Source organism: Stenella coeruleoalba, assembly GCF_951394435.1.
Source record: "Stenella coeruleoalba genome assembly, chromosome: 17".
Classification (NCBI taxonomy): domain Eukaryota; kingdom Metazoa; phylum Chordata; class Mammalia; order Artiodactyla; family Delphinidae; genus Stenella; species Stenella coeruleoalba.
In genome coordinates, this window is record NC_137163.1 from 14,060,689 (window position 1) to 14,083,011 (window position 22,323).

General features: G+C 40.0%; 1 protein-coding gene across 1 annotated transcript; it reads right to left on the bottom strand.

Moving 5' to 3' along the window:
• Nucleotides 1-5,712: 5,712 nt before the first annotated feature.
• On the bottom strand, nucleotides 5,713-14,207 carry ZNF572 (zinc finger protein 572). The gene is made up of 2 exons (XM_079901573.1): nucleotides 13,115-14,207; nucleotides 5,713-12,177 (listed from the first exon to the last, which is right to left on the bottom strand). The coding sequence occupies exons 1-2, from the start codon at nucleotides 13,191-13,193 to the stop codon at nucleotides 10,667-10,669; spliced, it is 1,590 nt and encodes a 529-aa protein (XP_079757699.1). The 5' UTR covers nucleotides 13,194-14,207; the 3' UTR covers nucleotides 5,713-10,666.
• Between the last annotated feature and the right edge of the window lie 8,116 nt (nucleotides 14,208-22,323).

A 22,323-nucleotide genomic window follows, 5' to 3' on the forward strand; every position in this document is an offset into this window, starting at 1 on the left:
ACTCAAAACCACTGTGATTTAAAAAATAACAAATATGAAACAAAGAGGTTAAGTGGCTTGGCCAAATCAGTTTATAAGTGATGAAACCAAAAGTTAAACTCCTGGTCTCCAAATCTTGTGTTTCCCCAATACTTTTTTTTGCGATACGCGGGCCTCTCACTGTTGTGGCCTCTCCCGTTGCGGAGCACAGGCTCCGGATGCGCAGGCCCAGCGGCCATAGCTCACGGGCCCAGCTGTTCCGCGGCATGTGGGATCTTCCCGGACCGGGGCACGAACCCTTGTCCCCTGCAAAGGCAGGCGGACTCTCAACCACTGCACCACCAGGGAAGCCCCCCAATACTCTTAATCAATAATTTCTTTAACTTTTCCCCATTATAAAACCAAAACTTTGATTTTTTCCTTGACATTCCTCACTGGTAACAAATTCAGCTGCTTGAAATACACATCAAATTAAAAACAACTCAAGAAAAGAAAATCAATTTAACGTGTGGGAAATCGTTTTCCTGAAGATAATTCTTCAATAAACTGCTTGTTGGTATCTGTGAGTTCCTATACTGCTAAAATGACAGACAGCTTGGCCAGCTGAATCTTGTAGAAGAGAATACAACTATGACCAGGATGATTGTTACTTGATTACCCTGTACTAGAGATTATCATAAGAGGATTTTTTTCATATTAAGTAGGTAACTTTTTTTTTTTTTGTCCACGACACGCAGGATCTTAGTTCCCTGACCAGGGATCCAACCCATGCCCACTGCAGTGGAAGTGCATAGTCCTAACCACTGGACCACCAAGGAATTCCCTAAGTAGATAACTTTTTAATCCTTTGAAAGTCATGTTCTTCATTGTGTACGGTCAAAGATACACTTCCAAACTGGGGGCAAGAAGAGCATTTGTGATACCTAGCATAAGGCACGTTCTGAATGCCTATACTTTCTGAACTGAATTAAATGCTATATAACCATCACTTAAGTATGTTTGAATGTTGGCCTGGCTGCACTTATTCCAAAACAAAAATCTGTCACTCAAGCCTGAAGTGAAGGCAACAAAATATGACACAAAATCACCCACTTACTGGCAGAAAGTAATAATACTTTCGTAATCATGACAAGAGCTGACACTTTTATAGTATGCGCAGCATTCTAAAACTTCTTTTCGTACATTAGCTAATTTTGTCCTCACAACCACACTATCAGGCAGGTACTATTTTTAGCCCCATTTTACAAACAAGGAAACTGAGGTACAGAGAACTGGTAACGTAGCTAATACATACCAGAGCCTGAATCCAAGCCCAGGAAATCTGGCTTAGGAATCTAGGAATGTTTGACTAGAATGCATTTTTTTTTCTCCTTTAAGGTAAATATTCAGTTAACCTTTAAAACAAACAAAAAGCACATTTGATCTTTTCATTCCGTCATTTAATCATCTCTGTAGTCTTTTTGCAACAGTAACATCAAAGATCACAGATGACCAAAGCAAATATATTAATAGTGAAAAAGTTTGAAATATTGTGAGAATTACCAAAATGTGACACAGTGACATGAAGGGAGAAAATGCTGTTGAAATAATGGTGATGATAGATTTGCTTGATGAAAGGTTGCCACAAGTATTCAATTAGTAAAAAATGCAATTATCTGTGAAGCACAACAAAATGAAGTATGCCTGTATTTCACTTAGCATAATACCCTCCAGATCCATCCAGAAAAATGAAAATACTAATTTGAAAAGATATATGTACCCCTATGTTCACTGCAGCACTATTTACAATAGCCAAGATATGGAAACAACCTAAGGGTCCATTGATAGGTGAATGGATAAAGATGTGGTATATATGCAATGGAATATTACTCAGCCATAAAAAAAGAATGAAATCTTGTCATTTGCAGCAAATCCAAGGACTTGGTGAAACTCTTGATCTTCTGCACAGATTTGCCCAGCTTCTGGGCAAACTCTTTGGTTGCTTATGCAAACCAAAATGGCTTCAATAAAGGTTCAAGCAGTTCTTCTGTTCAGGCAAATCAAAGCCCCTGATGAAAATCTTTTCATTTTCTTGGGATAAATACCCAGAAGTTGAATTGCTGGTTACATGGTAGTTCTATTTTTAGTTTATTGAGGAACTTCCACACTATTTTCCACAGTGGCTGCACCAATTTACACTCCCACCAACAGTGCACAAGTGTTCCTTTTTCTCCACATCCTCACCAACATTTGTTTCTTGTCTTTTTGATAATAGCCATTCTAACAGGTGTGAGGAGATATCTCATTGTGGTTTTGATTTGCATTACCCTAATGATTAGTGATACTGAACATCTTTTCATGTGCCTGCTGGCTATCTGTATGTCTTCTTCAGAAAAAATGTCTATTCAGGTCCTGTGCCCATTTTTTTAAATTGGGCTGTTGTTTTTTTGATGTTGAGATGTATGAGTTCTTTGTATACTTTGGATATCAACCCCTTATCAAATATATCATTTGCAAATATCTTCTCCGATTCAGGAGTTTGCCTTTTTGTTTTGTTGGTGGTTTCCTTTTCTGTGCTAAAGCTTTTTAGTTTGCTGTAGTCCCATTTTTAAATTTTTACTTTGTTGCCCTTGCCTAAGGAGGCATATTTTAAAAAAATATATTGCTAAGACCAAGGTCAAAGAGATTACTATGTTTTCTTCATGGAGTTTCATGGGTTCAGTTTGTACCTTTAAGTCTTTAATCCATTTGTTTTCTTTTTTCTTCTTTTTTTTTTTTTTTGTGTATGGTGTAACAAAGAGGTCCAATTTCATTCTTTTGCATGTAGCTGTCTTGTTTTCCTAACACTATTTATCAAAGAGACTGTCTTTTCCCCATTGTATATTCTTGCTTCCTTTGTCATAGATTAATTGACCATATGAGTGTGGGTTAATTTCTGGGCTCTCTATTCTGCTTCATTGATCTATGTGCCTGTTCTAGTGCCAATACCATCCTGTTTTGATTACTATAAATTTGTGGTATAGTTTCAGGTCTGGGAGCATGATACCTCCAACTTTGCTCTTCTTTCTCAAGATTGCTTGGCTATTTGGGGTCTTTTGTTGTTCCACAGAAATTTTAGGATTATTTGTTCTACTACTGTGAAAAATGCCATTGGTATTTTGATAGGGATTGCATTGAATTTGTAGATTGCTTTGGGTAGTATGGACATTTTATTGATATTGATTCTTCCAATACATGAGCATGGTATATCTTTCCATTTATTTGTGTTACCTTTCTTTCCTCATTATAATTTTGAGAGCATAGGTCTTTCACCTCCTTGGTTAAATTTATTCCTAGGTATTTTATTCTTTTTGATGCAATTATAAATGGGATTTTCTTAATTTCTCTTTCTGATAGTCTGTTATTAGTGCATAGAAATGCAATAGATTTCAGTATATTAATACTGTATCCTGCAACTTTACAGAATTCATTTACTAGTTCTAATAGTTTTTTTTGGTGGGGTCTTTGGGGTTTTCTGTATATAGTATTATGTCTTCTGCAAATAGTGACAGTTTTACTTTTTCCTTTCCAATCTGGATGCCTTTTTTTTTTTTTTGACTAATTGCTGTGGCTAGGACTTGTAACATTATGTTTAATAAAAAGTGATGAGCATGGGCATTCTTGTCTCATTCCTGCTCTTAAAGCTTTCAGCTTTTCACTGTTGAGTATGATGTTAGCTGTGGGTCTGTCACATATGGCCTTTATTATGTTGAGGTATGTTCCCTCCATATCCACTTTGTTTTTATCATAAATGGATGTTAAATTTTTTCAAATGTTTTTTCTGCATCTATTGAGGTGATCACATGATTTTTATCCTTTGTTTTCTTAATGTGATGTATCATGTTGACTGACTTGTGGATGTTAAACCACTTTTGCATCACTGTAATGAATCCCACTTGATCGTGGTGTATGATCTTTTTAAAGTATTGTTGAATTTGGTTTGCTAATATTTTGTAGAGGATTTTTAAAGATTATTTATTTCTTAGTTGCAGCAGGTGGTATCCTTAGTTGAGGCTCACTGGCTCATTCATTGTGGCACATGTGCTCCTTAATTGAGATCGGTGGGCTCCTTAGTTGTGGCTTGCAAACTCTTAGTTGTGGCATGCATGTGGGATCTAGTTCCCTGACCAGTGATCAAACCCTTGCATTGGAAGGTGGATTCTTAACCACTGCACCACCAGGGAAGTCCCTTTGTTGAGGATTTTTGCATCTATGTTCCTCAGGGATATTACTCTGTAATTTTCTTTTTTTGTTATGTCTTTGGTTTTGGTATCAGGGTAATGCTGGCCTTGTACTATGTTTGGAAATATTCCTTCCTCTTCAATTTTCTGTAATAATTTGAGAAGGATAGGTAATAGCTCTTCTTTAAATGTTTGGTAGAATTCACCTTTGAAGCCATCTGGACCTGGACTTTTGCTTGTTGGAAGTTTTTATATTACTGATTCAATTTCATTACTAATAATTGGTCTATTAAGATTTTCTATTTCCTCATGAGTCAGTCTTGGAAGATTATATGTTTCCAGAGATTTATCCATTTCTTCTTTGTTGTCTAATTTGTTGGCATATAATTGTTCAAGGAATTCTGTTATGATCCTTTGTATTTCTGTGGTATTGGTTGTAATTTCTCCTCATTCATTTCTGATTTTATTTATTTAGGCTCTCTCTTTTTCTTGATGAGCCTCGCTAAAGACATGTCAAGTTTGTTTCTTTTCAAAGAACCGACTCTTAGTTTCACTGATCTTTTCTATTGTTTTATTAGTCTCTATTTCATCTATTTCCACTCTGATCTTTATTATTTCCTTCCTTCTACTAACTTTAGGCTTTGCTTACTTTTCTTCTAGTTCCTTTAATGTTAATTTAGATTGATATTTTTCTTGTTTCTTGAGGTAGACCTGTATCTTTATGAACTTCTCCCTTAGAACTGCCTTTGCTGTGTCCCATAGATTTCAGAAAGTTGTGTTTCCATTTTCATCTGTCTCTTTGATTTCTTTGTTGACCCACTGATTGTTTAGTAGCATGTTTCTAAGTCTCCATGTGTTTGTGAGGTGTTTTTACTTTTCCAGTTTTCTTCTTGTAATTGATTTCCAGTTTCATATCACCAAGCAGTTCTTAAAGTGTTTCAACCCAAAGTGAGTCTCAGCTGATCCTAACCCAAGACAGGGTAAGAGGGATGAGGGAAAAAAAAAAAAAAAAAAAAAAAAGGAAAAAGATTATCCATATCCAAAGAAGCTGCCTTAAAAAAAGGTTTTCATCAATTAGATGTATTTGTCTTGAATTACATGTTTATCTCCCCCATTACCTCCATAAGATGTTTAACAAAATTATTTCATTGGGGCAATTTTAATTGATACATATTTCTGAAAAGCAATGAAGTAATATACCTTTAAAAACTTTTATGCCCTTTGACTCAATAATCTTACTTCTAGGAATTCACTCTAAGAAAGGAGATGGACAGTAAGATTTGTACACCAACAAAAAGCAAAAAAGCAAAACCAAACAATCACAACCACAATACCAAAACAAAAACAGCCAAAAAAAACCTATTCAAAAAAGTGTTATTTTTAATAGCAAATTACAGGAAACGATATAAACATACAACGTCAGAACACTTAAATTGTTATGGTACATCATTCAGTGTAATATTATCAAGCCATTAAAAACCTCATAACTAATTTAAAACAATTAGTTGGAAAATTATATGATTAGGAAAAAATCAAGACAATACTATATACATAGTCCATATTATCCATTTTGTAAAAATATTTATTCAGATACATGCTCAGAAAAGAGGTTACTGGGAGATTCCAGAACTTCCATGGTGAATGATCTCTGGAGAAAATGATTATGGGTCATTTGTATTTTGGTCTTCATACTTTTATGTATTTCCTACATTAATACTTGCTAATGGTAAAATATACAAAGAAGTACAATTTAATGATCAGAAAGTAAGCTATTTTTAAGGGGAAATTTTTCTCACCTGTGTTTGTCAGTCTAGTCAATATTTTCTTTAATCTGACCATTTATCCATATGACTTAGCATGGGTCAAAATTAATCATGATCCCTTTTCAACCAAAGCTTCCACTTCATCCCTCACTGTGTCAGATCCTAGAATATCTACTGATTTTACCAATTAAGCAACGTTAGATCAGCAAGCTAGCTATCTTAGCACCCATAAGCTACCTCTGCTTGTAAGTGACTATGTGTCCACTATGTCATGATTACCAAGATTCTGTTTCCATCTTTTATCTTTACAAGCAAGCATTTGGACCATCCTTAGCCTTGACTTGATTGTCTCTGAGGTTAACTTCAAAGATAATCCAAAGACCCATTGTGGTCTCGAGCCACTTTATGATGGTAACAATAGCTAATATTGAGTGATTACTAGGTATCAGCAATGCTAAGCATATTATATATATTATCTCACTGACCCTCACAACAAAGCCATGAACTAAATGTTCTTAATATCTTTAATTTAGAAACATAGAAACAATCAATCCGAAAAACGATTGAACATTTCCACGCCTAGAGCCTACACTTGGCAAAATTATGAGCAAATGAGGGTGAACAGGGAAGAAAAACATTTCCTTAGCACCTATTCTATGTCAGGTATCTCACCTCATTCACTGCTTACCAAATCTTACAAGGTGAGTACACAGTACAAAGCTAGTAAGTGACTGAAACATGAATTTGAAACAAGTTTTAAACCCCTCCTAGACAGTCTGAATCAAAAGCCCAGGGTCTTACTTCCATAGGATTCTGAACAATTGGGACATTTTAGGGTCCTCTAGTGTTAGTGTGAGGATAGGCCCAGCTTCCTAGGACAGTCACTTTCATTTCCAAGTCAGCCCCAGCCTCTGTGAACTGGGCAAGCAATGGTGTTATAGGGCCCAGGGGGACACTGAGACTATACAGCCTAATCCAGTAGACTTTATCCATTGGTGAATACCCTTCAACCAAAACCAACAAACACTTCACATGCCAGGCTTTTTGTCAGGCTCTGGGATTACAAAAAATGAAGTCCATTCTCTGACTCAAGGAGTTGACAGTCTAGTAGAAACACCCATCCTGGAAGGACATACTCTTGGACATTACCATAAAACATATAAGCACATGACACCCACTCAGTAACTATTGAGCACCACTATGTGCAAAGTATTGTGTCAAACTTCACCAAGCTTGCATTTTCAGAGAAGACCTAACCCACTTTAATCTACAGTTACCTCTAGTTCCTCAGATTATCAAATTATTAAATCTGAAGATGGAGGGTTCAGCATAATAAATATAATTTAGGAGTTGGCAAGGAGAAAGGAGTCATCTGAAAAGCTGCACATTTTCCTACTATTAACCTATCCTTACATCTGTCCCTCCTACTGTCATTTGACCTCTGCTAGACACATATTAGGCATCAGGTAAATTTTCGTTGAATGAATGATTATGCTGCTTGAAAGGAATTACACAAACTCAAATACAGAATAAAAAGCAATGAGTTTTATCACTACAATGATTACCAGAAACTGAGATATGGGCAAAGGTGAATATGTGGGACTAATGTATAAGGAGCAATTGTCACATACCATACTCTACTACCTCTCACCATCAATAAGGAAACTTCTACAGCACCAAGGAGAAGACCATTTGGTAGATCAAACTTCAATGGCTTAGAATGATGGAAGCAAACTTTTATCTCAGGTACTTAATAGAGACATACGTTTGCATACCTCCTTGTAGGCTATAAAGCAGCTGGGGAGTGAGTTCCCTGCTATATTTGTGAATATATGCATTAACATGAATTTCCCCACTCCACTACAGGGAAAAAATATACAAACCCTCACTCTGAGTACGAAAAAATGAATATAGGAAAGAGTCTTCTTTTTAATTAAAAAGAAACTATGAAACACATCACTTGTAAAAAAGAATGCTTTATTTAATCAGGTGTTGAATCCTTTGTGCTGGCAAGAAAAATAGAGAATACAGAATATTTACTTCTTTGGGAGCTAAACAAAGAACGCATTTGCTGATTAATGAAAGTGAGGCAAAGGCATCAAATAGGATTAAATTTGACTATGTTAAAGTCTCCATGGTAAGTGACAAATCTCTCTTCTGCTTTCCTAATTTTTAATCCAAAGAGACAATGATTCTTGACAAATTGTTTTACTAATAAAGCCCATCTTAACCCATCTAAAATGTGAATGTCTATGCTCCTACAGATATTTGAGGTTTGTGGAGTGGGTTTTATATAATTGTGGGCAGTCATAAAACATAGTGTAGGGATGGTGATAAGACATAAATTGTACCAACTGTTAATCTCTTTCAGATGCAAATTAACTGAAATTGAACTTGCTGTTTTGTTCTTTCCTAACTTAAACTTAAAATCCTTTGTTTCATGAACAACAAGAAAATTCAATTAGCTGAATCAAATAAAAGTGTTTTCAACAGTCTGCAAACTTAAAACACAATACAGTCTTGTGTTTTTATACTACCTTATTCCTCAGAGTTCCTGAGGTTTGTCACAAAGAATCCCCAAGTAGGAAAGCTTGGGGCTGTATTGCTGCTTCTGAAATGTGTGGAGGATATTTTTCAATTTGTTTCCATTAATAATAAACAATTACATTTAGACCCATTATATTTTAAGCACTGGGCTAGCTGCTTTACAAACATTTATTTAACCCTTACCGAAACCCCACAAGCTAGGCATTATCTCTGCTTTACAGATGAGGAAACGGGTTCAGAGTGGTTACTTGCCATACATACTGGGATCGATGATTGCGCACCACCTCATCAGCTACTGCCTTGCAACTGATCGTTAATCAAACTCTTATCAAACATTAATCAAACTCAGTTGTCTGTGGTAAAAAATACTATGAACACTTATCCTCAGATATTAAAGACAATTTGGGTAATACTACGTAACACACATAGGTAAAAGTATGCTTAGGTAAGGGTCACATTAAAGCCAATGATGCCCAATAATATTCTCCCCCTTTCAGAAAGCAGAAAATCACCCCCAAAGACTTCTTGAATACTTTTAATTGTTAGCTTTTGCTTCATTTTTAAATCCTATCACAATATAGAAAGACACAATTGCCTCACCAGTATCAGGAGCACCACAATCACGAAAGAAATAATCCCCATGCAACTCAGCTACCCACCAGTATCTATAGCCCTTTGCAGCAGCTGTAACTGGCCCCTCTGGCTCCACATTCCTAATATTCATCTCTACCTATTCTTCATAAAATATATTTTTGACTCCAAAAAAAAAGATGAAATCCTAGGCAAGTCCTGACCTTCCTGTACATCTACCTTTTGCACTGCAGGAAGAACTGGAGGTGGGGGCATAGGGAATATCTTAATACTTTACAAAGCACCATTCCCATTGGACAGACGAGCAGGGAGGATTATGTCTCAGTTACCAGATCCACACACCACATAAGCCAAAGGGCAAAAGAAAATTGTCAAGGCTGGAACTAAGGAATTTGGGGCTCCAATGGCAAACTGTCCCTGGACACTGGCTCAGACTCAGTGAGTTAATTATTAGAAAAAGAACCCAGTTTCTGATCTGATGAGGACTTATAGAATAGTAAAACTGAGGGGAAAGGACCATTTGACAGGAAACCTTAAAATAGAATTCAAGAATCCTACGTCCTAATCTGGCTTTGGCCCAGACAATGGGATCACGTCACTAGATGACTGAGATGGCTGAATATAAAACATACAATCATCAGAATAGCCAATTTTTGGCCTGAGTACCTTCAAAACTCTATCCCAGGGAATTCCCTGGAAGTCCAGTGGTTAGGATTCCACACTTTCACTGCCGAGGATGCAGGTTCAATCCCTGGTCAGGGAATTAAGATCCCACAAGCCACACAGCGTGGCCAAAGTTAAAAAAATAAAAACAACTCTATACCATTTCTATTCTATATTGAAATTCCTCTTGGAGAGCGGAAACCCCAGAGCATGTTTCTTACAGTCTTATAGGAACTAGATCTGTCAAGAATGATGATCTTGAAAGAACTATTTGTGATATTTAATACAGCAGCCACCAGTCATGTGTGGCTACTGAGCACTCAGCAAGTGGTTTGTGTGACTACGGAAGTCAATTTTAAATTTCATTTCATTTTAATTTAAACTTAAATATCCATACGTGGCTAGTGGCTATTGTACCAGGCAGTGCAGTTCCAGATACTGTAAAAGTTAATTTTCAGCAAATAAAAACACATTAGAAAAAAAAAATTAGTCTTTTCTTCCTTAAGACCCAACAAAATAGCCAGGAAATCACATTATTTGTTCAAAATGAACCTTTCTCTGGGTAAATCCCCGAGGACAGAAATGATTTGTTGCTACCCAATCAGGCAACAGGAAATAAGGAAATTCAATGACAATCTCATCTTCAGACTCCCAAGATTTCTCTCCATGTTTTTCTTTGAAGCTATTCCTATCTTACCTTAAATAAAAAATATTCTTCTTTCTCTCCATCATTGGCAGTATCTCTCACTGGGCAGATCCGATGACCCGATGATCTGGGTCTTCCCAACCTCTAAGGTGGGAGGTTGACTTTTCCCAAATGTTTTGGCAAACAAACCAAAGAAATTTTATAACCCTGTGATCAGAGAACACCTTAATTGTAATGCTCTGATAAGAAAAGAAAGGAAACAAAACAGACTTTGGGACTCAGGAGGGAGATGAATTTGGGACTGAAAATGAAGAGATAAGAGCCATTTCCCCAGAACAGTTTTTCCAAGTCCATTCATGAGGAAAATCTTCAACTTCAGGAGATGCAGAAGACTTTTCTATATGAATTTTCTGATGCTGAATGAGGTAGGCACTTCTGCTGAAGCATTTCTCACAGTCAGTACATTTGTAAGGTTTTTCTCCTACATGGGTCCTCCGATGCCTGATAAGGTTAAAGCTTTGACTGAAGCACTCACCACAGTCAGGACATTTATAAGGTTTCTCTCCTGTGTGCGTCCTTTGGTGAATCACCAGGGTGGAACTCTGACTAAAAGTTTTCCAACACTCAGAACATCTGTAAGGTTTTTCTCCTGTATGTGTTCTCTGATGTCTTATGAGGTGGGAGCTAAGGCCAAAACTCTTTCCACATTCACAACATTTATATGGTTTCTCTCCTGGCTGGATTCGGCATTCGTCTATCACACTGCAGTTCTGACTCAAACTTTCTTCATATTCAGACGTTTCATAGGATTTCTCACCTGTGTGCATCTTCCGGTGTGTAATAAGGTTTGAACTTCGACTGAAATTCTTCCCACATTCTGTACACTGATAGGGTTTTTCTCCTGTATGTATTCTCTGATGCTTTATTAGAGTAGAATTGCAACCAAAGCTTTTTCCACACTCAGGACATTTGTAGGGCTTCTCACCTGTGTGTGTCCGCTGGTGGCGAATCAGACTAGAACTCTGACTAAAACTCTTCCCACAGTCGGGGCACTTATAAGGTTTTTCTCCAGTGTGGGTCCTCTGATGTTCTACTAGGACATAACTGTGGCTGAAGCATTTCCCACAAACCGGACATTCATATGGTTTTTCACCTGTATGTGATCTGTGATGCTGAATAAGGTGAGAGCTGCTACTGAAACTTTTCCCACACTCAGGACATTTATAGGGTTTCTCTCCCGTGTGAGTTCTTTCATGGATAATAAGATGGGAGGTGTTGCTGAAGCTTTTCCCACATTCACCACACTGATAGGGCTTCTCGCCTGTGTGTGTTCTCAGATGCTGAATCAGGTGAGAGCTGTTACTGAAGCATTTCCCACACTCAGAACATTTATAAGGTTTTTCTCCTGAGTGGGTCCTCTGGTGAGTTCGAAGATGAGAACTATTATTGAAGCTTTTCCAACATTCAGAACATTTGTAAGGTTTGTCCCCAAAGGATAAAGTCTGCTGGATGGCAGCCCTGGTATGTTGTCCTGGGTCCCATTCCCAGTGATTGGGTTTTTCCTCCTCTTTTCCTGTAGAATTTCCCTGATTCTCCAAGTTGCCATCATTCTCACAGGAATCATCACACTCAGTTTCACGTCCCTGGGACCATGTCAATGGCATTTTTTTTGTGTCCTCATGCTTACAATTTTGTGGGCCATCACTTTTAGACCATTTTGAGGCTCTCTCTTTATCTGCCTTAGAGTTACTGTGTTGAACAGTTTCCAAATTATTCTTACTTTCATCTCCTGCAAGAAAAAACAAATAGTCTAAACACATTCGCTAGTCTCTGCCACGGGAAAGAAATTCTGAATCATGGTGAAAGAGAGGGAATAACAAACTCAAACCTCGTAAACTATTTTATATGAAAAAAAGTTTTTATAGCTAGTTTTAATTCTTTTACTCTATGTGTTCACCAAGTAGACGAACGTTTTGTACTTACAACAACACTAATGAGGTATCTGAATAGTTCTCACCGATTGCCACAAGGGATATCAAGCTAAAAATAAACACTTAATAGAAAAAAGTAAGGGAGAAGATGAATAGAACACTCTCTGAGGTGAAAACTAGATAAAACCTTAGTTAAAATCTGAGCATGTTAACAGGGGCTTCCCTGGTGGTGCAGTGGTTAAGAATCCGCCTGCCAATGCTGGGGACACAGGTTCGAGCCCTGGTCTGGGAAGATTCCACATGCCATGGAGCAACTAAGCCCGTGCACCACAACTACTTAAGCCTGCACGACTAGGGCCCGTGCTCTGCAACAAGAGAAGCCACCACAATGAGAAGCCCATGCAATGCAATGAAAAGTAGCCCCCACTCGCCGCAATTAGAGGAAGCCCGTGCGCAACAACGAAGACCCAACGCAACCAAAAATAAATTAATTAAAAAAATTTCTTTTTAAACCTAAGCAAACATAGAAATAACAATGATACCCACTACTTAGCAAGAACAGTAACTTTACATATAGTGTATCATTAATCCTAAAAAATATGTGAGACAGATATTATTATTCACTTTTCTTAAGGATGAGAAAACTGAGGCTGTAGGAGTTTTCATAGCTTGGAAGTGACAGAGTAGGGAATCAAATTAAAGTCTGTCTCATTCTAATGCCCTGATCTTTCTACACATTCTACAGTGCATTGGATAACGAATTTCCAAAGGATTCAGATCTTCTTGATCCCTCACCTGTAAAAGTGCTTTTCAAACTCTCCCTCTCTGTGAAGCCATTAGAATCTGAGACCAACAGTTTTTGCTCTTGTTCCATCACAATGGTCACTCACAGTCAGGTTAGGGATCAGAAATCCTGTGGAAGGAAACAGGTTATGCTTGAAGGCATTTGTTAACATTTCTCCTTCTTCTTTCCTCTCCAACTACTGCAACATAACAACTGTAAGCATAGAATGTTCTGTGGACCATACTAAAAATAAGAAACATGGGCCTTAGAAATTCTTTTAGAAAATCTTATCTCAGATGCAAGTATTTAGAATTACGAGTTTACCTGATTTACCTTTCCTAGGGAAATAATTTAAAAATTAAACCTTCACATTAAAGTCTGAGGATCAAGCTTCAAAAACAGAATGAATACTAATACTCACTGTCCACTTGGAATTTAGAAACACTTTTAATTGAAAAAATGAAGTAGTTTTTTGGAAAAGGCACCAACAATAAGACATTAAGGAATCAATATGCAGGTATAAGAAGCAGCTAAAGAGAAAGCACCCTGTTTAGTTTACAAAGAATAAGTGGGTCCTTGACAGAAGGATGAAACCTTTGAAGTCAATTTCAAAAGAAAGTTAGGATTTACTTAACTAGTAACAAGAAATTAAGACAAGGTAGGGCTAGAATAACTATAGCCAATAATCTCTAAACATAAAAGGGAGGCCAACGAGGAAACTCTTCCTTGCCTCTTCCTCTCTATCATAATCACAATATCCTTTTCAGCCTAAACTTTATCTTCTGGACACAACTACAATCCCTGAGCTCCTTTATGGGACTGGAAATGTGACCTTTCACTGGAAGGCAGTTATACATGGACTTGGCATTTCAGGATATAAAGAATAGCACAATTCAGGAAAAATGGGAGCTTAAAAGAAGGCACACATATGGAAAACAAAAGATGGTGTACTTATCATTTTCACCCTATTACTGCCTATTATGTGGCATGCAGTGAACTAAATACCTTACACGTGTCTCATTTAATTCTTACAACAGCCCTCTGAAGTGTATAAACAGATACCAGCATGCTGTAGGTGAACAAAATAGACATTACGAAACTTTCCCAAGGACACACAACCAGAAAGTAGTAGAGCAGGATTCAGTCCCAAACCTGTTTGGACACTGACTTCAACATTCTTATCTGATACAGTAAACAACTAGAGCAGAAAGCAGAGCTGGGCATAACCCCAACCTGCAAATGATCAGGATCTTTATTTTGGAATATATTGACTTCCACCACCACTCTCCACACCTGGCCCCAGCAGTGAAATCGCCAAGCCCTAACCACTGGACCACCAGGGAATTCCTATATTGACTGTGTTTTTAGAAAGCCAATTCACATCCCTAGACCTCATGCCAAAGGAAGCTGGCATTCTCTAAGCACCCTCAGTCTAAAAGAAACTTGTCTAAATTACAAATATGCCCAGTGTTTAAGTGGGGGAAAAAACATACACCTGAATGCAAAAAAAAAAAAAAAGGAAAGTTGTTCAAATGGAGTAATATGTCTTGCCATCTGAGTTACGTATTTCTATCAAAGTCTTTACAAAAGAAGCAAGAGTCTGGGTAACATACACATGCTACCATTTTCCCTGCTAAGAAACTATTAATTTTGGTAACAGAAGAGCCCTCAGGTTCTTCTCAGCAAAAGGGTAGCAAACTCAAGGCCATAAATGGTATTAAGAGGCTGTCCTAAATATGTCATTCCAGGGACTTCCCTGGTGGCTCAGTGGTTAAGAATCCACCTGCCAATGCAGGGAACATGGGTTCAGGACCTGGTCCGTGAAGATCCCACATGCCACGGAGCAACTGAGCCTGCGAGCCACAACTACTGAACCTGCGATCCACAACTACTGAGCCCACGTGCTGCAACTCCTGAAGCCCACACGCCCAGAGCCCGTGCTCTGCAACAAGAGAAGCCAACGCAATGAGAAGCCCGCACGCTGCAATTAAGAGTAGCCCCCACTGGCCGCAACTAGAGAAAGCCCGTGCTCAGCAATGAAAACTCAACACAGCCAAAAAAAATTAAAATAATTTTTAAAAAATGTCACTCCACAGAGAAAGGCTGTTTTCACTCTCCTAGAGCAAAGAGGTGATTACGATGGGGCAGTGCTTTGGATTAAAAAGACTTCCAAAGAAAATGCACTGCCTGAAGCTTAGCTTTAAGAAGCGCTGGCAGGGAGCACAGGCGGGGGTGCACTACGGGGTGAGCTCCAGGGGAGCAGATCATCTCCAGTCGACACGGTCCTTCAAGGGACCCCGCAGGCGAGGCTGGCGCAGTTGCCCGTGCAGCAAGAGATGCTGGCTGGGCCTTTGCCCCTCACAGCAACCGCATCCCTCTCCGGGACTGACATCCCTCTTCTGGGCGGCGCATCTTCGCTCCTCTGGCCCGCAGCCCTCGGCTCCCTTCCACCCGAGAAGGAACTCACTGTGCTGGGGGTTACACACAAGGCGCCCCGCACCCCCAGCAAGCCCAGCCGTCCCGGAATTAAGCGACCCCTCTGCTTCTGACCCCACCAACCCACGTTCCTAACCTCTCAAACCCGGAAGACAGAAACAGGAAGTACCCCCATCTCCCCCTGCGGGCTTGCTGGGGCCTCTCTAGGAAACAGTGATGGCTCGTTCTCGTTGGTCTTAACCCTTAGGTTACCGGACAAGAAGGAGCGTCCTGGTGGATTTCTCTTCCTTGTGGCCTTTGTCTTTTGCCAACTCTGATTCTCATCCCTCACGCTTATCAGGCGCCTTATCATAGGGGCCCAACTGGAGCTTATACTTTTCTTTGCCATCATTAGATTTCTCATCATCATTAGAATTAAAATGAAGCGAGTATTTTAAGCGCCTTCTGTGTGTTCCCACTGCTGTGAACTAGGAGGTATATTTAGCTACCTGTGAAACAGTGAGAGAGCTAAGGCATCCATCCACATATAAAACAATTAGTTTAGGAGGCAACATTATGAATAACACTTAGAGAAGCAGTTAAACTCTCCTCTTTCATCACAGAGAAAACAGAAGCCGTCATCTCCCGCACATCAAACATGCAAGTCTGCTAAGTACGCACGGCAACCATCTCTTCCTTCCTTCCTATCACAACAGAGCCTTGGTGCTTGGCACTGAAAATGAGCCCTCTACTACCAGTCACTTTACTTCCCACCTTCATGGGATCCTTACACCAGTGGTCCCCAACCCTTTGGGCACCAGGGACTGGTTTCGTGGAAGACAATTTGTCCACGGGGTTGGGGGGAGGGATGGTTCAGGCGATAATGGCAGCGATGGGGAGCAGCCGAGGAAGCTTGCTCGTCCGCCTGCCTCTCACCTCCTGCTGTGCCGCCCAGTTCCTAAAAGGCCACTGACCGGTACCCATCTGCCGCCCAGGGGTTGGGGACCCCTGCCTTACACTATCAACAAAACCCTTGACTCTCCCACCTCCACACCAAAACAGTCCTTCAGTTTTCCTTTTTTTTTTTTTTTTTTTGCGGTACGCGGGCCTCTCACTGTTGTGGCCTCTCCCGTTGCGGAGCACAGGCTCCGGACTGGCCGACTCAGCAGCCATGGCTCACGGGCCCAGCCGCTCCGCGGCATGTGGGATCTTCCCGGACCGGGGCACGAACCCATGTGCCCTGCATCGGCAGGCGGACTCTCAACCACTGCGCCACCAGGGAAGCCCCTATGTTTTTTTTTTTATGGCAGCCCAAGCAAACTAATATAGTCAGAAAGCTAAAATTACATTTACCAGACTTATCTGAAGTAATGGCAGTAGCTGAAGCAGCAGGGTTTTTGTTTTTGTTTGATATGGACCATTTTTCAAATCTTTTTTGAATTTGTTACAATATTGCTTCTGTTTTATGTTTTGTTTTTTTGGCAGCAAGGCATGTGGGATCTTAGCTCCCCGACCGGGGATCGAACCTGCACCCCCTGCATTGGAAGGGGGAGTCTTAACTACTGGACCGCCAAGGAAGTCCCGAAGCAGCAGTTTTGAGAGGCATTCCTGAAAACTCAGCCCCCAATCTGTTTCTTCAGCCCTCCCAAGGATTCCAAAAGCCATTTAATGGTTATAGCAAATCTTCTCCTTATGTCAAATCAAGGAGATTCTGTTCTCTGCAATGGAAACTAACTAAGGATGAAAGCTACTAGTAAGGAAGCTACAGAGATGGATTTAAGGTTGGGGACACATGGACAAAGTTTATAGAAGTTCCACTGAGTGGCAGAGACCTTTGGCTAGCTTGGAGACAGAATTCCCAATGGGAGGATGGCTGAGTGATACATGTAAGGTGGCTGTGGCCAGCACCACAGTCCGAGTTAGGTGCTGAATGAACAGTGCTGCTTGCCTTCTAACTGAGTACTCTGGCCATGGCAATCTGTCAACACCAACCACTGGACAGAAAAAGACTTTACTCAAAATTTCTGGTTTGTACAAAGACTCAGAGCTCTAGTTTAACTCCAAAGGAAGACAAGAACAGGAGTGAATTTGAACTTTCCACCAACCCTTGTCAGTGGGGTGCACCAAGGCAAACCACGATTTGGAAAAGTAGAGAAATATGACATTTCTTGTAGATGAGTAGCAGGGTGTGTAGCACTGTATTTTCCCAAGATGGTCACCACAGTGACCAAACTACCTGTTATTTTTGCAAGGTGATGTTGACACTCCTTATATCCAGTGATGGCTTCTGTGTCTCCTCTCCTTGAACTGAGTAATCCTGTACAACTGTCTCAAACTGTGGAGTGTGAGGGAAGTGACGAAATGTGACTTATTCTCTTGTGATGCCTGCTCTTAGAACCCAGCCACCATGCTGCAAGGAAGCCCAGGTCACTTGGAGAAGCCACGTGAAGCTATTCTGGCTTGAGTGAGAAAGACTTTAAATGACTTCAGCTCCAACCAACATCATACCGCAACCACATGAGACCCCAAGTGAGAACAACCAGCAGAGTCCAGTCTTCCTCCAGAACTATGAGAGGAAGTCATAAAATGATTATTTTTACTCAAAGCTCCTAGGTTTTGGAATGAATTGTTATGCAGCTATGGACAATCAGAATACATTTAGTACATTGAAGAGTGGTACTACTTTTAACAAAAACCCAAAACATGTGATATTGCCTATGGAAACAGGTGGCAAGCAGAAAAGGGAAGGTCCTTGAGCAGTGTTAGTGGAAGACTAAGGATCTTGAGGAGATTGTCAGTGAGGGTTTAAAGGGAAATGAGGAGAAGTGGAAGATGGAGGAAAGAGGTCCTTGTTATGTAGTGGAAGAAATTTGGCAACACTGTCATCTGTGCCAACATCGAAAATAAGAAATATACCTAGTGGACTAAACAATCTTGGTCAGGAGTCAGCAAACTCATTTTGTAAAGGGCCAGATAGTAATTATTTCATGTCTGAGGAGCTACTCAACTCCTCACGAAGGCACGAGTCTACAAAATTGGCAAATAGGCACCAGTGTGTTCCAATAATACTTTAGTTACAAAGAAATGGACAGCCTACCCATCAGTAGTATTTTGCTGACCCTTGTTCTAGCTAAAGAGATTTCAAGATAAAATATTAAAAGTGCCACATGGCCTCTTCTTGCTGCCTGTGATAAAATGTGAGAGAAGAGAGATAAGTTAAAAGTACCAGCCCTTGAATATATAGGAGTTAGAACCTGCTGCATTTGAAAAAAATTTCTTTTCTCATCTCAGCCTCTCCAGATGGAGAACATGTTAAAATTAAGAAATAGCTTCTGGGAAATGTTCAAATATCAGGTGCTCCTAGGGAAAAAAATATAGTCTAAATAAGGGTCAGCAAATTACAAAAGACCTTTTAAGGATCTTAAGGGTTTGTATTGAAGAGCTTCTCTCTAAGAGTCTCTAGGGCCTTGCCCGCAGCAACCATCAAAGAGGCCAAGGTGGAAGCAGGTTATTTCATGATTTGTGGGTGTTGCTTTTGTCTAATAGTGTGAGCGAAATATATGTTGACATAACAAAAGCCTCAAGATTTCTGAAAGTAATATGTCAGCTGGGACTGAAAGGCACAGACTCAGAGGAGGCTGAACTTGGGAGATGAAACTTGAGCTGAAATGAGGAGTGGACGTTTTCTGCACAGACAGATGGGAGTTGGGGAGAGTGATGAGGTAGGGATGCCAGGAGCAGTGACATTGTGGGGGAGAGTAAGGCACAGGGGTGTGAAAGAGCAAGCTGTGTTCTGAGAACCACAAACAGTTTGGCATTCAGTAGGAAGAGCATGGTGGCCAGAAATAAGACTGAACAGAAAGGTCCTAAAATTTAGATATTATCTTGTTGCCAGTGTAGGAGAGGGGAAAAACACATTTTTCTTCTCCCCTTCTAAGTTCTCAGCTGGGCCCTCTGTAACAAAAACAAAAATGAAACAAAACAAAAAAGCAAACAGATTAACAAAATAAAAATAAATAGAAGTTTATTAATATGTACATTTCATATATACACGGGAGAGACTCAAGGAAAGAGTAACTCAAAGAGATGGCGTAGATCTCTGGCTTACATAGCATCTTCAACAAAGCACAATAAATCAGTAGAGAAATGATAAGACAAAGGAAAGCAGTTTAGGCTTCGAAGGGCAGCGAACTGTGAAAAAGTAAATATATGGGAGGAACCTAATGGAGTAAGGTTTGTTTGTAGATTCCTCTGGTACTGATAAGAGTCTAGAGTCATCTCCAGTGAAGGAGAATTTATATCCTGCCTTTCAGCAGAAAAGGAGGAGGGTAGAGAGAGCTTTTTTTTACCTTTGCTCTTTCTTAACTGCCTTCAGCTTAAAACAATTTTTATGTCAAAGAGGCATATTTTGGGGTGTCATATTCTGGTTCCCTTGAACAGTAGCCCATGTTTGTGGCTGAGTAGTTTTCATAGCCTGTTTCCTGCCAGTAAAATTTGGGGATTCCCAAGACCTCTTTATCATGTATTTTCTTGGACCCAAGACTTTGGCCTTGGGTCCAAGGTTTTCTATGTCTTCCCGTGCATTAGATGGGCTTACTCTCCCAGTTGCAAGGCAGAAAAACCCTGCCCAGAAATGTTACTGATCATATGCACAAGAAGCAGAGAGCAAGTGAAAAATGAACAGGAAAATCTTAGCCCATGGTGGGTTGAACAACACACACATGTTCAGTCTTTTCTGCCCTATCTCACCTCTCAAATAAGTTGCTTTTCCTGACCCCATAGATGAGTAAGGGGTAAGGATTGAGGCAGGGGTATAAAGAGCAGAAGATACTTTCTGCTATTTCCAAAAAAAAAATGGAAGTTCTTATATTATGGGGCTGCAGGAATGTGGGGAGCAGAAAAGAATGGCTTTTCTTCTATAGCTACAAGCTTCTTGAGGATGGCATCCAGTAAACATCTTGAAATGGATTCAAGAATGAATAAATGAATGAATTTGCTTACCATATTGTCTTATGATGCAGCAGGCTGTGTAGATGTCTTTAACCAGGTGAACAGGTGAGCTCTCTGAGCACAGGAATCCTGTCTCATTCTTATATTCCAAGCACACAGCACAGTAGGAGGCAGGGAATATTGAATGGTTAAATTAACTCCTTAGGATACAAGATCTGGAAGGCATTGAGGGCATATCCTATTTTGAAGCTTGAAAAACTTATCCAGTTCTTTTATTTCTCCTCTCATTTCTCTTATTTCCTCTGTTCTTTCACTCATTTATTCAACAAATATTTAGTGTTACCTGCTGTTGACTTCCTGAGAGGGTCAACTTGAACAGGAGTTTGAATAGATTGCCCTGACCCCTGGCTGGCTGATATAGGGGACTAGTCAAGTGAGCTTCTGCCTTTCTTCAACCGTGGCTGTTCCCAGGCACCAGAACCAATGAGAATAACAGTTAAAACTGTCTGCCATGAACATGGAAGTACTGATATGTCTTCAAGATAGTGATTTCATTGACTTTGGATATATACCCAGAAGTGGAGGTGCTGGATCAAATGGTAGTTCTATTTTTAATTTCTTGAGGAACCTCCATACTGTTTTCCACGAGTTTTCATTCTCATCAACAAAGTAAAAAGGTCCCCTTTTTTTCGCATCCTTGTGAACATTTGTGATCTCTTGTTGTTTGATACGGAATCCACTAACACCACAGTCGCCAACACATTGTAACCTAGCAGTGGAGGGTGAAAGTAGTGGAGGCGTGGGGTAGGGGAAAGGGGTTAGGGCTGTGGCCATATCTTCCCTTTTTTCTTCTCATCAAATTTTTTCTCTCCCATTGGGTGTGGTACAGAGTTGGAGAGGAAAGGGAAAGGGAAAATGACTAACCTGAGAGGCAGACTGGGGAAGGAGGCTCTCTTAGGGGAGTTTGATGTTTATGGCCAGGTGTGATCAGTGGCACCTTTAAGTTGAACCCAGGCTCATTTCCAGTGAAACAACTGCCCCATTGAGACCTTCAGCAAAATTACAAGTGTAATTGGCCATTTTTTGCTTAGTGAGTTGCAACACTGACACTTGTAATACACAGAATATAATTACAAGTCAGGCCAAACTTCACACGTAAAGGGCTTAGTCATCCACAAAACTGCCTTTATTTCAAGACACCAGTCCCAAATTAGGGGGTCACCAGCACTTCTGACTAAGTTTAGGGTTCCCACTATCCCCTCAGCTTCAATAATTCACTAGAATGACTTACAGAACTCAGGAAAGAGCTATACTTGCTATTACAGTTTTATTATAGCAAAAGGACACAAATCAGAACCTGCCAAAAGCAGAGATGCATAAGGTGAGGTTCTGGGAGGGCCCCAGACATGGAGCTTCTGTGTTCTCTCTCCGTGGAGTCAGGACACATCACCCTCCTGACACATCAGTGTGTAAAAATACACAGAGTACTGTTAACCAAGGAAGCTTGTCTGAGCTTCAGTGTCCAGATGTTTTATTGGCTTCTCATTATGTAGGCATGACAGATTAAATTAGTGCTCATGTGGTTAAACTCAATCTCCAGCCCCCTTCCCCTCTCTGAGGTTGTACTGATATCATGTGGTTAAAAGCCCTAACCCTCTAATCACATAGTTGGTCTTCCTCAGTGTGCCAAACCCCACCCTGAACCATCTCATTTGCATAAGCTCTCTAGGGTCCTATCAGGAGTTTCCTCATTAGCATAAACTCAGGTGTGGTCCAAGGGGACACGCCTATCACTTGGGAAATTCCAAGTATTTAGAGGCTCCCTCCCAGGATCTGGGGACAAAGACCAGCCAAA